Source organism: Manis javanica, chromosome 5, assembly GCF_040802235.1.
Source record: "Manis javanica isolate MJ-LG chromosome 5, MJ_LKY, whole genome shotgun sequence".
NCBI classification, from domain to species: domain Eukaryota; kingdom Metazoa; phylum Chordata; class Mammalia; order Pholidota; family Manidae; genus Manis; species Manis javanica.
In genome coordinates this window covers 170,792,815-170,809,261 of record NC_133160.1, presented here as the reverse complement: position 1 = coordinate 170,809,261, position 16,447 = coordinate 170,792,815, and the positions used below count along the sequence as shown (strand labels likewise).

The window sequence follows — 16,447 nt, the reverse complement described above, 5'->3', positions numbered from 1 at the left end:
TTAGGTTTTGACACAGATTCTCTTTATTATGTTAGAGGATTCCCTTTTATTCCTAATTTGCTGAGAGTAGTTTTATCATGAATGGATATTTAATTCTGTCAAATGCTTTTTCTGCATCTATTGAGATAATCATGTGATTTTTCTTCTTTATTAATATAACATTGATAGATTTTTTAAATGTTGAACCAGCCACAGCTGGGATTTGTGAGATTAATCCCACTTGGTCGTGATGGATGGTCCTGTTGCTGGATTTTATAATACTTGGCTAATACTTTGTTTAGGATTTTTTGTGTCTATATTCATGAAGGATATTGGTTTATAGTTTTCTTTAAATGTCTGTCTGATTTTGCCATCAGAATATTATTAGCTTCAATGGGCTAGGAAGTGGTCCCTCTTTTATTTTCTGGTAGAGGTCATGTAGAATTGGTACTATTTATTCCTTAAATATTTGGTAGAATTCAGCAAATGTCTGGGCCTGGAGTTTTCTTTCAGAGAAAGTTCCTAACTACAAAGTTACATTTTTGTAATAGAGGTAGGTTATTCAGATTTTATATATCTTCTTGAGTGAATTTTGATAGTTTGTGTCATTCAAATAATTGGCCCCCTTCATCTAAGTTGTTGAATTTATGGGCATATTGTGGCTCCTAGTGTTTCTTTATTGTCCTTAGTGTCCGCATGATCTGTAGTGATGTTCCTCCTTTCATTCCTGAAATTGATCATTTTTACCTTACTTTGTCTTTCTTGAACAGTTTGGGTGGATTTTATTGGCCTTTTTCAAGAACCAACTGTGGAAGTCATTGGTTTTTCTCTATTGATTTTCTGTTTTCAAGTTCATTAATTTCAGCTTTTTATTATTTTTCTTTACTTTCATTGGCATTAACTTGCTCTTCTTTTTCTAGTTTATTTCAGGTAGAAGCTTAGATTACTGATTTGAGATGTTTCTTCTTTTCCAAAATAAATATTTAATTCTATAAATTTCCCTCTAAGTACTGCTTTAGCTATATCCTGTAAATTTTGATACCATGTGTTTTCTTTTTCATTTCATTCAACATATTTTCTAAATTCCCTTGAGACTTCACTTTGACTCCTGGCTTATTAAGATGTTGTTTAATGTCCAAATATTTGGGAATTTTCTAGGTGTCTTTCTGTTACTGATTTCTAGTTTATTATGGTAAGAGAACATATTTCAAAGGATTTCAATTCTTTTAAATTTGCTAAGGCTTGTTTTATGACCTATGGTATGGTCTATCTTGAACAGCATTCCATGTGTCCTTGAAAAGAACGTGTATTCTGCTGTCTTTGGATATAGTGCTCAGTGAATGTCAGGCAGGTCAAGCTGGTGGACAGTGTTGCTCAGCTCTTCTGTGTCCCTGCTGATGCTACCTCTGCATTTCTACAGATCACTGACAGAGGAGAATCTAAGTCTCTAAGAGTAATTGTGTATTTGTCTATTTTGTGTTATAACTCTTGCTTTGTGTATTTTTAAGTTCAGTTTTTAGATGTCTACACATTTAGGATTATTACATTTTCTTTATAAATTTACCTTTTTGTCATTATGTAATATTCTCTTTATACATGGTATGTTCCCTTCTTCTGAATTCTTCTTTGTCTTGTGTTCATATAGCCCACTCCATGTTTCTTTTAATCAGTGTTTATATGACACAGCTTTTCTCATCCATTTACTTTAAATTTACCTAAATCATATTTAAAGTGTATTTCTTATTGACAGCATATAGTTGGGTCTTATATTTGTGCAATCTAACAAACTGTGTCTTTTAATTGGTGTGTTTAAAGTATTTAAATTCAATGTGATTATTGATATGGTTGGATTTGAGTCAACCATTTTATTTTTTTGTTTGTTTCTTCTGTTTTTTGTTTCTCTGTTCCCTCTTTCCCATTTTCCTTTCAACTGTTGAGCAATTTCTAGTATTCAATTTCAATTTATATATTGGATTTTTGGCTACATATCTTTGTATAAATTTTTTTAGTGAATGATACTATTCATAGCAACTTTTAGTATATTTTTAGATTTAATATTTTACCACTTGATAATATTTTATCAAGTAAGCTGTAAAAGACTTTCATTGAAGTTTCTTTACTTTCTCCACTTCCTATTAAATATTGTCATATGCATTATATCTATATACATCATAAATACCCCCAGAAAGTGTTACAATTTTTGCTTTCAATACTTTTAAATATTTTAATGAACTTGAAAAAATAGTCTATGATGCTTATTCAGATATAGATCATTCACTTGCTCATCCTTCATTCCTGAAGTTCCAGGTTTCCCTTTGGAGACATTTCCTGTCAGCCTCAAGAACTTTCTTTAGCACTTCCTTTAGAGCAGGTCTACTGCTGACAAATCTCTTCATTTTTATTCACCTGAGAATGTCTTCAGTTCACCTTCATTCCTGGCAGATACAGTTTGCTGAAGAGAGAGTTCTAAGTTGGCAGTTCTTGCAGCACTTGAGATCTGCTGTCCCACTGCCCGTGGTCTGCGTGGTTCCTGATGAGAAATCTGCAGCAGCGGACTGTTTTCGCCTACATGTGCTGGGTTGTTTTGCTCTGGCTGCTTTTAAGATTGTTTCTATCTTTGGTTTTCAGCAGTTTGATTATGATGTTTCCGGGCCTGATTTTCTTTTAATTGATACTGTGTAGGGTTGTTCAGCTTCTCTAATCTGGAAAACATGTCTTTCACTAAATTTGGGAAATTTTTAACCATTGTCTCTTTAAGCATTTTTTTTTTTCTGTACAAATCTCTTTTTTCTCTCTCAGGGACGAAAATTACACAATGATTTTGTACTCCCAGTATTACCCATAGGTCCCGGAAGTTCTGTTCATTTCTGTCCCCAATACTTTTCTTCTCTCTTTTATGCCGGATAGTTTCTGATGATCTATCATCAAGTTCACTGGCTCTTTTTTTCTGTCATCTGTATTCTATTACTGAGCTTATCATGTGAATAGTTGGTATTTTTGTGAAGTGTTATGTGATCGTGTTGTACAGAAATCTTGAGAGCCAGTAGCTTCATTTTGCCAAGTTAAAAACTGAGAAGGAGGATGCCTGCCTTGCCCCCGAGGTTGCTGAGGCTCTGGAGTGTGTTGCCTGAGAAGCTCAGCAGTTTGCACTGCTGTGCAATTCGTCAGGTCTAGTCAGAGAGTCGAGACCAACTAACATCCAAGGAAATCATTACCAAGCAAAGCAGAAGATCATTGTTCAAGGTACTTCCAAGCATCAAAAGGATATTGTAACAGAAATTCTTATGACTTGAATGTGGATACACACTAGATGCCAGCCGGCCATTCAGTGCGTAGCTGTGACCCAGCACTGTCGCCCCATGTTGCAAAACTGTGAAGGTGCCTGACAGACAGACCTAGAGGATTTCCGGGAGATGCAGATGCATTTTCCACCAGCCGAAGGCTGCAAATTCTAAGACTGAGGCTGGTGCCAAATGCCAAGAGCACTAGAAGAGGGGAAATGATCCAAGTGGAGAGACCAGAATGTTCATCTTAAAATATATCTTAAAGGAAAGCATAACATTCAACTGTATGGGGGGGTTGGCACCCCTAACTTCCATGTTTAAGGGGTCAACTGTAATTATGATAAGGGTCACACAGACTAAAGTAAAAAGAATTGTTCTCATATTTGCTGATTATACTTTTTGGTGTATACCCACCAAAATTATATTTCAGTATCACACAGTTGTATTAAGTAGTAATATGCTTATGCATACTACAGTGGATTAGCCATTTTGCTAATGGTTAATAATAAGATGTAATGCATTTAAATACCCTTAAATGGCAAAGATTAACTTGAGAGTAGATGTTTCAGATAAAACTATTCTTTTTTATTAACAGAATATCCAAGGTATCTCCAGACACCCAATTCAAATTACTAAGCCTCAGAATTTCAAAGGTAACACACTTGTTTCTACTTTGCTAATGTCTTGTGTAGCATTTTTTTTAAACCTACAAATGTTTGTAGCTGCTTTTGTGTATAACTAATGGTTTGCTCTCCTGAAGCTCTCCTCTGTGTTTGCATGGCCAGGATTAAAATATACTTTGAAAAATAAAGCACAGTTAAAGTGATACGGTACCTCCCTTTTGGGAGTTTACAAGTTAAAATAGATAATAATTACACAAGGAAAGTAGCTCCCCTCCTACCATCTCTCCCCCACTGACTTCCCAATAAGGAAAAAACAAACAAACATACAATAGAACTGGCTGAAGTTCTATTAAAGTCTGAAAATTACTGGAAATGTTTATAAAAGCATACTAACACTCTCCTTTCTTTTAAGCTATTCCTCTGAAATACTGATGGTTACATGTTTAAAAAAGAAAAAGGTCAAATCTGAGCAGAGAAGTTCTGCAGCCCATCCCCAGCAAACCACTGCATCCCCAGGGGTGGGACTCCAGCCTCCTTGGCTTGGGGAGCCGATTCTGGAAGGTTATGGCAAAACAATGGAGCATTGAGCAGTTCATTTTAAAATACACATAATTATATTTAAATAGGACCCATGGAAGGTGATATAAGCAACTTTGTCTCCTACTACCCTTTAAAATGTGTTCAGTAGGAAAATCTTAGAGTTTGTGTTTCCCCAAAGTTGGTCTTCTGGTCATTGGGACTCAGAGAATCTCTAGATTGCTCTTATTTGAAAAATTCAAGTCTCAATATCTGGGCTTTTCTTCATTAAGAATTCTAGGCAGAACAGAAGATTTTAACAACAAAAAATCTAGTTTACTTTCAGTAGTAATATGTTACTTTTAGATTACAGTGATTTAAAAAAATAAAAAATCAGACATCTAGATTCTTGACTTTAGAATCATGTTAAAATAACTTTCTACGAAGAAAAAAAAAACTTTGTATGAGGAATAGCTGTGAATCAGCTTGCAACCAGAATCACCAAGTGCTCTTGCCATGATGATTCAGGTCAGGAAGGCGAAATCCTCGCCGTATCCCCAAGGACCATGTTTGTCTCATCCAAAGGCTGCACCTTCCTAGCGGCAGGTACGTGATGGTAGAGGCGCTATAGCTCACCTTCTGTGTTTCATACAGTTCAAGTATTTAAAAATAGAATAATTCAAAGGTACTTGCAGAACTCATTCTTTAAAATAAATCCTAAAGCAAATACTTATATGAAGCAAAGATTTCTTATGCACCGTAACTGAGGACAGCCCTGCTCCAGGCCCTCGTCTTGCCCCGGATAGACCCGCGTGGTCCCGCGGAGGCCACTCCTCATTCTCCCCGGTGCCCTCAGCACACGCAGTGCTCTGCCCTGCTCGCTGGCTGCGGCCATGCTGGCTGCTCTGCTGCCCTCCCGCAGCTGCCAGTTCCACCAGGCCCTGCATGGGACCCTGTGCCCCAGATGGCAGCTCGCTCTTCCCTTCACCACCCCATGCCTTTGATCGAATGCCATGTTCCTGAGGAGGTGTGCTCTGGCTACACTACTTATAATAGCATCCCTGCACACACACACTCACCCTCGTGTCTCACCTTCTGACATACCAAATAATTCGCTCAAATTGTCTCCCTCTCCTAGAATGTAAACTCCACAAGGAAAGAGATTGTTGTCTGTTTCGTTCACTAATGTATCCCAAACACACAGCCTGGCACACATCAGGCCCTTTATAAAATTCTGATGTGCAGAATGAACAGATGAATGAGTAGAGCCCACCCTGGAGGCACTGCCAGCTTCACAGAGGGCAGAAAAGGTCTTTTGGGCTTGCAGGCACAGGGATGTCCAGAGGCCCTATGGCCAAGGACCCTGGCGGATAGGAGGTGGGGACGCTGGCCTTGACAGCACAGTGCAGACGGAAGGCAGGGGTGGGCTGGGGTGGGTAGCAACGATGAGGGGCATTGTTGGTAGATTCTGAATTAATGCAGAGCCATATCTGACAGACTTTTCACAGATTGAATTGCGCATTCTTGCACACTTATCTGGGGATCCAGAACTTCTGAAGTTATTCCAGGAATCTGAAAGAGATGTGTTTTCTACCCTGACTTCGCAGTGGTAAGATATATGATCTCACAATAGTATCAGATCTGCGGAATGCTGACATGATTTTAAAAGCCTGAAGTTATTCCAAGGCTATTTTCATAAGGAAGATATTACAGTTTCTCTAATAGTTAATCATTTTTAAAAGGAGAGTATATAATGAGGATGCCAAGAGTTTCTTAATCATGAAAGACCTGAGAGCTCTTAAAAAGAAGTCAATTGATAGAGAATGTTACAGAAATATAAAAAAAAATTAAAAGTGCCAGTCATGCATTCCCTCCAGATGTCAACGGAAGATGCCTTGGGACGAAGTTGGGCTTAAAGTGTGGCCTTGGAAATTATGTTCATGATGGCGGTGGCAGGGGAGGGGGCAAGAACCAAGGAGCGACGGAAGATCATCCCAGCAGAGGGGGCGACCTGGGTGGGGATAGTGAGCACCAGCCTCTAAGGAAAGAAGTAGGGGCCAGGGCCAGCCCCTGAGCATTTGCCTGGAGTCCTGGCCACCTGCCTTTGACCAGGGACCCTTGTCATTACCCTCCCACCCCCCAACCCGCTACCTGCTCTGTCCATGGTGCCTGGCCCTTCCCCCTCACATGGTGCCAGTCATCCCACTGCCTTTCGATGCACGCGACCTCACCCTGACCCACTCAGCCCTCACCCTCATTGTACCCTCTGCTTTCTCATGCCTAGATCTCACGGAGGTGTGGCCTGGGCTCCTCTCTGACCCCGAGCTCCTCACCCTGACTCTGTTGTCACTGGCCTTGCTGCCACCCTCTGAGTGCACTCCAGCCCACACTTCCTTCCCTCAGCACACCACATGGTGATTGTTCCACACTGACATGCAGTTTCTTCTGCTTCTGTCACATCCTGGGTGCTCAGTAAGGGCCTGCTGGATGGATCCCTAGGCAAACGAGGATGTGGTGAAGCCCCTGGCCTTTCCATTCAGCCCCATCAGCCTCCCGCTTAGGAGTTGGTACCCCCTTGGTTTCTCCCCAGTCTGATGTATGTTTCTAGCCCTGAGTGATCCCCAACATCTGCTTTCTCCTCTCTCACCTCCAGGGTGCTAAAGAAAGCCACAGAGTGGTGGTAAGTGGGTGCATTGTAAATGCGGGTCATCTGACCTAAGGGGACCCTCAATGGGCTCTACTTATTATCTCATCAGCTACTACAAACTATTTTTGACTTGAAATGTCGACTCTTCTCTCTCCATCTTGAAGAGAACATTCCCTTTTACTTGAATGATAAGTAGAGGGCCTCAGACAGGAGCCCCTGTGTTGCTGCCCTGAAGCCCCTGACATGCCTCCATGTGCCACTGTATGTCTTCCTCTCAGTCTTAAAGGTTCCTTTCTCAGAGGAAGCAGCATCCTCTATTGCCAGGAGCAACCGTGCATTGCATCTGTAAGTGTGCCACACTTTAGACATTAGTGTGAATGGCACCTCCTAGAGTTGTGCAGTGCACAATGAGCACAACCATACATGGCAGTCCTCATCCAGAATCCCTCTATTTTCCATTTTTACTCTCATGCTGTTAAAATCCCCTTGTTGAATTCCACCTTCCCCTCTACTGAAAAAACAACAACTATCTAGGTTTACCTGTAGGAAATCCTATCTTTCACCCCACTGAAGCCCTTATTTATTATTTAGGAAACAAAAAGAGTCTACACTTACTCCCTATTTTTCTCACTGCAGGCTCATTCTTGCTTTTCTGAACAGTCTTTCATTTTACCTTCTTAAGCTTTTCTTCTTTCAGTTTGAAGCCTGGAACTCCTCTCATCTATGTCAATGATTTCCTTTCTTAAGGGTGCAATTGGCAGAGGTCCAGAGCCAACACGAGCAGGCTCAGACCCTGCCCACCCCACCCCCAGCCCCAGAGCTCTGCAGTGGTCTGTGTTGATGGCAGCACTGCTGACCGTGGGCCACCTTCAAGTCCCAGAGGCACCTCCAGGACCTCTGCTCCTGGAGAAATGCTGTTCTCCTTGGTTTGCACCACTTCTTCTTTTTAAAATTGAGATATAATTTATATACCATAAGATTCTCCTTTTTAAAGTGCAGTTCAGTGATGTTTCCTACATTCACAGGGCTGCACAGCCATCACCACTCATTTCAGAGCATTTCCATCACCCCATAGAGACAAAGCACCCGTCAGCCATCACTCCCCGTTCTTCCCTCCCCAGGAAAGCCACCAGTCTCCTTTCGGTCTCTGCGCAGCTGTCTGTCCCGCACATTCTAGATTAATGGGATCATACAATGTGTCCTTCTGTGTCTGGCTTCTTTCACTAAGCGGTGTTCTCAAGGTCCATCCATGCTGTGATGTGTATCAATACCTCATTCCTTTTTATGGCTGAATAATACTCCATTGTGTGTAATAATATTTCAGTATAAACAAGCAAATAGTATTCCGTTTGTTTATCCATTCATTAGTTGATGGAATTTGGGTTGTTTCTACCTTTGGATGTTATGAATAAAACTGCTATAATATCCATCTACAAGTTTTTGTGTGGACATACATCATTCATTTCTCCCAGGAATATACCTAGGAGTAGACCTGCTGGATCATATAGTAATTCTATGTTTAACTTTGGTGTGTGTGTGATAAAATAGCATAGCATAAAAATTGCCATCTTAACCATTTAAAAGTGTACAATTCAGTAGCAACTATATTTAATTTTTTGAGGAATTGTCAAACTAGTTTACAAAATAGCTACAATATCCCACTGCTGTCAGCAGTGTATGGGGTTCCAGTTTATCCACATTCTCATCAACTCTTTGTACTGTCTTTTTCTCCAGCCGGCCTGGCGGTGAGAGGCAGTGGCTCACTGTGGCTCTGACTCGGTGCTTCCTGAGAGCCTACGGCGCTAAGCCTCTTTCTTGTGCCTGCCGCTTGCCCCTCCCTTCTTCTCTTTTCCCTGGTCTGCACCTAGGGCACAAGTGTTCCACCCGCCCAGCTTCCTCTGTGTGCTTCCTCCCAGGGGGTGCTCTTTCCTCTGTTTACTCTTCTTCCAATTAGGATATAAGATAATACAGAATTTTCAAAGCATGTAATAGATTTAATAACACCCCTGTCCTCTCTCCAGATGTATGGAAAGCAAGAAGAAAGGGAATAATAAAAAAAGAGAAGAAATCAATGAAATTGTAAGTGGAAAGCAGTGGAGAAATCAATGCAACAAAAAGATGATTCTTTGAAAAATGAATAGAATTAATAAAATGACAAAAACAGAAATAGAGAAGACAAAAATAATATCAGGAGTGGAACAGAAGATAATTAATACAGACCTGCAAACATCAAAAGGATAATACGGGAATAATATAACAATTTTATGCTAAAAAATCCAACAACTCAGATGAAATGGATCAATTTCTTAAAAACCACAAACTACCAAACCTCAACTAAGATGAAATACAGAACCTGAATAGTCATATAACCGTTAAGGAAATTGAATTTGTAATTTAAAAGTTCCTGAAAAAGAAATCCCTTAACCAATGGCTTTCCTGGAGTATTTTACCAAACACTTAAAGAAGAATTAATACCAATTGCGTACAGTGTCTTCTGGAGAATAGAAGACAAGGGAACACGTCCCAGTTCATTTTGTGAAGCCAGTACTACCCTGATACCCAAACCAGACAGAGTCAAAACAATATAAAACTCACTACAGACCAGTATCACTCATGAACTTAAAGCAGAAATCCTCAGCAAAATATTAGCAAAATGAATCCAGCCATACCTAAAAATAATTGTGTACCATGTCCAAGTAGGGTTTATTCCAGATGTGCAAGGCTAAACATCTGATATCAATGTAATCCACTATTCAGTCAAGCTAAAGAATAAAGGTAATATACCCAGATGAAGCATTTGACAAAATCCAGCACCTATTCGTAATAAAAAGTCTCGTGAAGTTAGGAGAAGCTCCTCAACTTGGCAAAGAGTGTCTGCAAAAGTCCACAGCAGAACAGCACCCCTAACGGAGAAAGGCTGAGCGCCTTACCCCTAAGACCAGGAACAACTCATTCGTATTAAATGTTAAAGTCCTAGCTACTGAGGAAGGCAAGAAAAAGAAATTAAGTGTATACAAATGGGAAAGGAAGAAATAAAACCAGCTCTATTTGTAAATGACCTGATTGTCTATGTAGAAAGTCCCAAAGAATATGGAAAAAAAAGTTTTTGAACTCCTAGAACTAATAAGTGAATTCAGCAAGGTTGTAAGACAGTATCAACACACAGAAATTAGTTGCATTTCTGTAAACAGACAGCAAATGTGCAGAAATTTAAATATAAAATGCAATACCATTTACAGTCACTCTAAGGATAATAAAATACTTAAGTACTCAGCTAACAAAATATGTACAGGATCTGTATGTCTAAAATAGCAAATGCTGCTGAAATAAATAAGATCACACTGTGTTCAAAGAATGGAAGACTACAGCACAGTAATGTCAGTTTCCCTAACTTGATCCATAGGTTTAATGCAATCCCTATTAAAACCCAAGCAAGTTTTTTATAGACATAGACAATCTTATTCTAAAATTCATATGAGGAGGCCCTAGAAGAGCTGGGAACAATCCTGACAAAGAATGAAAGGGAGGAATCGTTACCTGATATTCAGACTTAATACATAGTAATCAAGAGAGTGTGGTGTCGGTGGGGGCACAGACACGTGGACCAGTGGGACAGAGAAGTCAGAAATAGATGCACACAAACATGCTCAGCTGATCTTTGGAAAAGATACAAAGTATCAGGCAAAAAATAATTATCTTTAGATTCATGTTCAGCCGGTCACTCATACAGCCAACTTGAGAAGTTCATATCTGCATTGGATACTGTAATGCCTTTCCTGCATTTTATTAGCTTGTGTTAGTTCTTGGGAGATCTTCAAAAATAAGAAGCTTTTAATATTTGCCTGGTGATTGCTTCTAATGCCCCACCAACAGTAGCAATTCAACACTGGTGACTTAAACTGTAATTAGTTGCTGTGGAAATGATTTTTATGTTCCAAACACAGGACTAGAATAGCACATGGCAAAAAGGCTACAAGATCAAATATACTTATAAAAATGTTTGTGTAAATGCCATGTTTGAAACCAAAAAAAGGAAAAAGGCAATTTAATGTTATGTTCTGAAACATTTGGTAACATTTTCAAAGAATAATTTCCTTGAAAAATCTTTAAGAATATATGGATTATATATGAACATGGAGACTTGGAAGAAGTCTGAGAAATTGCTGGACAGCTGTGATTTGATTGGGAAAACCTGAGGCCCAGAGAGCGGGGTGTGGAGCCACTGCCTGCAGCTCAGCATTGGCAGCACGCAAAGGCACAGCTGCTCTGCACTGTCTGGGGGCAGGGTCTGAGGCCCCTGAGCCCTCTCGCTTATGGTACCTATTACATATTTGTCTGGTTAGGTGCTTTCCTAAAAGTTTTACAAAATGCAGGTAAAAAACATTCCTTATGGGCTGTGCATTCAACTCAACATTTTCAGATTGAAACTTAAAAGGGAATTTTTCACAGCAGGATATATTCGTTTTCCTCTGCTTATGACTTTCTTAGGGTGATTTTCTGAGATACTCTCTTGAAAGGCACCAGTGGCAGGTAGTACGGAGGCCTCTGTGGGGGAAGATGGTGTATCTCTGTGCAGCAGAGTCACATTTGCGCATGTGGCTTACTCCAGCTGATAAAATGTAAGCAAAAGCAACATGTGTGACCCTGAAGCTGAGGCTTTAAGAAACTACATGATTCCACTTGATCTCTTTTCTATTACCACAGCTGGCAGAATTGATAAGGCCACTCCATTATCTCGCATTATAGATGCTGGGCCAACCTGTGGCAGAAATGCAGTGAAGATGAGGAATCAACTAATTTTGCTGTAGGCAGTAAGATTTGGGAAGTGATTTATTATGACAGAATGACTTGGCCTATCACAGTATCTACAGAACTTGGTGCACTAAGAGGCTGCTGTAATGAATGCATCGTAAAACATGTGGCAATAGATTTGGGGAGAGGTGGCAGGTACTGAGGGGAGGTTTGTGAGTGCTGGAGGATGGCACTTAGTAAATTCTGTGGCAGTTGGTAAAACTGTCACCTTGTGAAACAGATGATATCCTGATGAGCTGTGGCTCAGGGGAATGGGCCGGTAGGGTGCTAAAGCACACCTTTTGGTTGCTACTGTCTGCATGAGACAAGGTGCTGTAAGAAACAAACTCAGAAAAGAATTGGCCAGTGTCCAGTGTAGGAATGAAAGGGAATAAAGAGATTCCAGAAAATCAGTCCAACACATTGAATACAGAAATGGTTCTCATCTGCAACCTGTAAAAAGAGATGAATCTGAAAAGGTCTTTGAGCAACAAGGGCCAACTAAAACACTGCCTTTAACTAACTAAAGGTGTGGATTTAATGCCACAGTTAACATCTCTGGAAGAATTAAGATGGATCCTTGGACATAAACATGAGCAACTTCTTCATGAACATTTCTCCTCAGGCAAGGGAAACAAAAGCAAAAATGAACAAGTGCAACTATATCAAAGTAAAAAGCTTCTATACAGCAAAGGATACCATCAATAGAACAAAAAGGCATCCTACAGTATGGGAGAATATATTCATAAATGACAGATCCGATAAAGGGTTGACATCCAAATTATATAAAGAGCTCACGCACCTTAACAAACAAAAAGCAAATAAGCCAATCAAAAAATGGGCAAAGGAGCTGAACAGACAGTTCTCCAAAGAAGAAATTCAGATGGCAAACAGCACATGAAAAGATGCTCTGCATCACTAATCATCAGAGAAATGCAAATTAAAACCACAAGGAGATATCACCTCACACCAGTTAGGATGGCCACCATCCAAAAGACAACAACAAATGTTGGTGAGGATGCGGAGAAAGGGGATCCCCCCTACCCTGCTCGTGGGAATGTAAATTAGTTCAGCCATTGTGGAAAGCAGTATGGAGGCTCCTCAAAATGCTCAAAATAGAAATACCATTAGACCCAGGAATTCCACTTCTAGGAATTTACCCTAAGAATACAGCAGCCCAGTTTGAAAAAGACATATGCACCCCTATGTTTATCGCAGCACTATTTACAGTAGCCAAGAAATGGAAGCAACCTAAATGTCCATCAGTAGATGAATGGATAAAGAAGATGTGGTACATATACACAATGGAATATTATTCAGCCATAAGAAGAAAACAAATCCTACCATTTGCAACAACATGGATGGAGCTAGAGGGTATTATGCTCAGTGAAATAAGCCAAGCAGAGAAGGACAAGTACCAAATGATTTCACTCATATGTGGAGTATAAGAACAAAGGAAAAACTGAAAGAACAAACCAGCAGCAGAATCACAGAACCCAAGAATGGAGTAACAGTTACCAAAGGGAAAGGGACTGGGGAGGATGGGTGGGAAGGGAGGGATAAGGGGGAAAAGGAGTATTACAATTAGCAGACATAATGTGGGATGGGGGAACACAGGGAAGGCAGTATATACAGAGAAGACAAGCAGTGATTCTATAGCATCTTACTATGCTGATGGACAGTGACTGTAATGGGGTATGTGGTGGGGACTTGATAATGGGTGGAGTCTAGTAACCATAATGTTGCTCATGTAATTGTAGATTAATAATACCAAAATTAAAAAATTAAAAGAATAAAGAATTAAGATGGATCCATAAATCCTTACAGTTAGACAACATGGGTCTGGAAACGAGATTACAGTGGCTTTTCCCACCAATTTCTGTTAAACTCAAGGTGCCTGCAGTGGGGTCTGGAGAGGCCATGTCTCTAAGTGAGCTGTGGGTGTGTCTGTTGGCACATGGATCTGAATGACGTCAAATGGAACTGATGGTGTTTCTGAGAGTTGTACTTCCCAAAGAACTACCAATCTGGGTTAAAAGAGACTGTTTTAGACTCAGAACAACCCTTGGACCCCACACCTTCTATAGGCGTGAAGCAGTCTGGGAAATGTAGTTATCTCCCAAGATAAGAAGATTCCTCAATACCCTGTTACATGTAGCCAAGAAACATAAGGGAAAAAGAAGTCCCAGGAAGTGGAGGAAACGCTGTGGAGAACAGTGGAAAAAGAGTATCCTCCCAGGGAGCAGATTCAGGGCCTAATCAAGAATGCTGGTTCACCCCTAGAGAAGGGCCCTCCACATCCACCTGTGGACCAGTGACTGAAAGGTGGCATGACTTCCATCACCCCTTTCTCCTGACGTACACCTTACCCTGTACTGGACTAGATGTCCTGAAACACAGCTATTTGGTTTTTAAAAAAATCATAATTCATGAGAATATTAAAGGATGAATTTCTAGTTAATATACAAGAAATCATAAGAGTCTATTGCTCTAACGCTAACAAAGTGTGTGTCTCATGCTCTCCCTCTTTGCAAATGGGAGTGTTTGTTGTAGCAATCCTGTCCCTGCCCCACCGCTGCATGGCACATTTGTGGAATGAAAGATAGATTTGACCGCTCAGCCTATTGGCCTCCCTATCAAGGGCAGCTGCATCGAAGCCTGACATCCTGATCACACGGAGCTTTAGATGGTCACCCTTTGGAAGCGGGAGGAAAGCGAATGTGTGTGGTCAGAAGGGTGGACTGGGACAGAATGTATTATTATTAAAAAATATTTGTCGGAGAGGGTTAAAGATGGCAGCGTGAGAGGTAAGACAGAGGCCTCCTCCTAAGACCACATATAATATGAAAGTATAATTAATACAACTAATCCTGAGAGAGCAACAGGAAAGTGGACGGCACCAGACTGCACACACCTGGAGAAAAGAGCAGACCTCACCGAACGGGGTAACGTACCAAAGCTGTGGCTCAGTGGGACCCAAGCCCTTCCCCCACCCCAGCTCACCAGCAGCCGGTGAAAGAGAAACTGAGCAGGGAGGGAGTGGAGGCCTGGGACTGCTGAATACGTAACTCCAGAGATCTGCTCTGGGAGCACAGGCAGAATTCCTGGAGAGACTGAGATTCCAGCCACTTGTGGAAAGCACGGATCCATATCCAGCTGCTCTGGGACAAAAGCTTATACCTGTGTGCTCAGCTCACTATTTCAGGCAGCGGAGACAGGCACAGCAGCCAGGAGGCGGGGAACAGCTCTTTCCTTCCCCCAGGTACCAATCCCACTCCCCTGAGACCCCCAACATTGCTTCAGGGGCTGAACAGCTCCAAAGAGTAGAGCTTCTGGACACTAGAGGGCGCCATATACAAATATGAAATGCCAAAGGAACCTGGTCCAAAGTAGAATTATTAATACAACTCCCGAAAAAGATTTAGATGACATAGACCTCATGACTCTTCCTGAAAGGGAGTTCAAAATGAAAATCATTAACATGCTCATGGAGGTACGGCAAGATATTCAAGAACTCAGGAATGAACTCCGGTTGGAGATCCAATCATTGAAGAGCACAATGGAGGATATTAAAACCAGATTAGACACGGTGGAGGAGATGATTAATGAAATAGAAACTAGAGAAGAGGAATACAAAGAATCTGAGGCACAGAGAGAAAAAAGGATCTCCAAGAAGGAAAGAATATTGAGAGAACTGTGTGACCAATCCAAATGGAACAATATTTGCATTATAGGGATGCCAGAAGAAGAGAGAGAGAGACAGGGATAGCAAGTGTCTTTCAGGTGGTAATTGCTGAAAACTTCCCCAATCTTGGGAAGGAGATATTCAGGCCATGGAGATCCACAGATCTCCTAAAATAAGGGACCCAAGGAAGACAACACCAAGACACAGGAATTAAAATGGCAAAGATCAAGGATAAGCACAGACTGTTAAAAGCAGCCAGAGAGAGAAATAAGATCACATACAAAGGAAAGCCAAACAGGCTATCATCAGACTTCTCAGCAGAAACCTTATAGGCCAGAAGGGAGTAGCATGATGTATTTAGTGCAATGAAGCAGAAGGGCCTGGAACCAAGATTATTTTATCTGGCAAGATTATCATTTAAATTTGAAGGAGTGATTAAACAATTTCCAGATAAACAAAAGCTGAGAGAATTTACCTCCCACAAACTATCTCTACAGTCTATTTTGGAGGGACTGCTATAGATGGAAGTATACCTAGGGTTTAATAGCTGTCACCAGAGGTAATAAAACCACAGTAAAGAAAGTAGAACAGCTAATTACTAAGCAAATGCAAAATTACATTAACTATCCCCAAAGTAAATCAAGGGATAGACAAACAGTACAGAATATGATAGATACCTAACATATAAAGAATGGAGGAAGAAGAAAAAGGAGAAGAAAAAGAAAAGAAACTTTATATTGTGCTTGTAATAGCATATTAAGTGAGTTAAGTTAGACTCTTAGATAGTAAGGAAGTTAACCTTGAACCTTTGGTAACCACGAATCTATAGTCTGTGATGGCAATAAGTACATACCTATCAATAATCATCCTAAATGTAAATGGACTGAATGGACCAATCAAAAGACATAGAGTCATTGAATGG

At 40.6% G+C, this 16,447-nt stretch overlaps 1 protein-coding gene across 1 annotated transcript in view; it reads left to right on the top strand.

Annotated features, from left to right (window-relative positions):
• The window catches only part of POLN (DNA polymerase nu), a 153,390-nt gene that overhangs the window by 92,596 nt on the left and 44,347 nt on the right, over window positions 1-16,447 (top strand). The window contains exons 15-17 of the mRNA XM_073237950.1: window positions 3,859-3,916; window positions 4,931-5,008; window positions 5,900-6,011. Of these exons, the coding sequence (XP_073094051.1) occupies window positions 3,859-3,916; window positions 4,931-5,008; window positions 5,900-6,011 (248 nt within the window). The remainder of the gene's footprint in view (window positions 1-3,858; window positions 3,917-4,930; window positions 5,009-5,899; window positions 6,012-16,447) is intronic.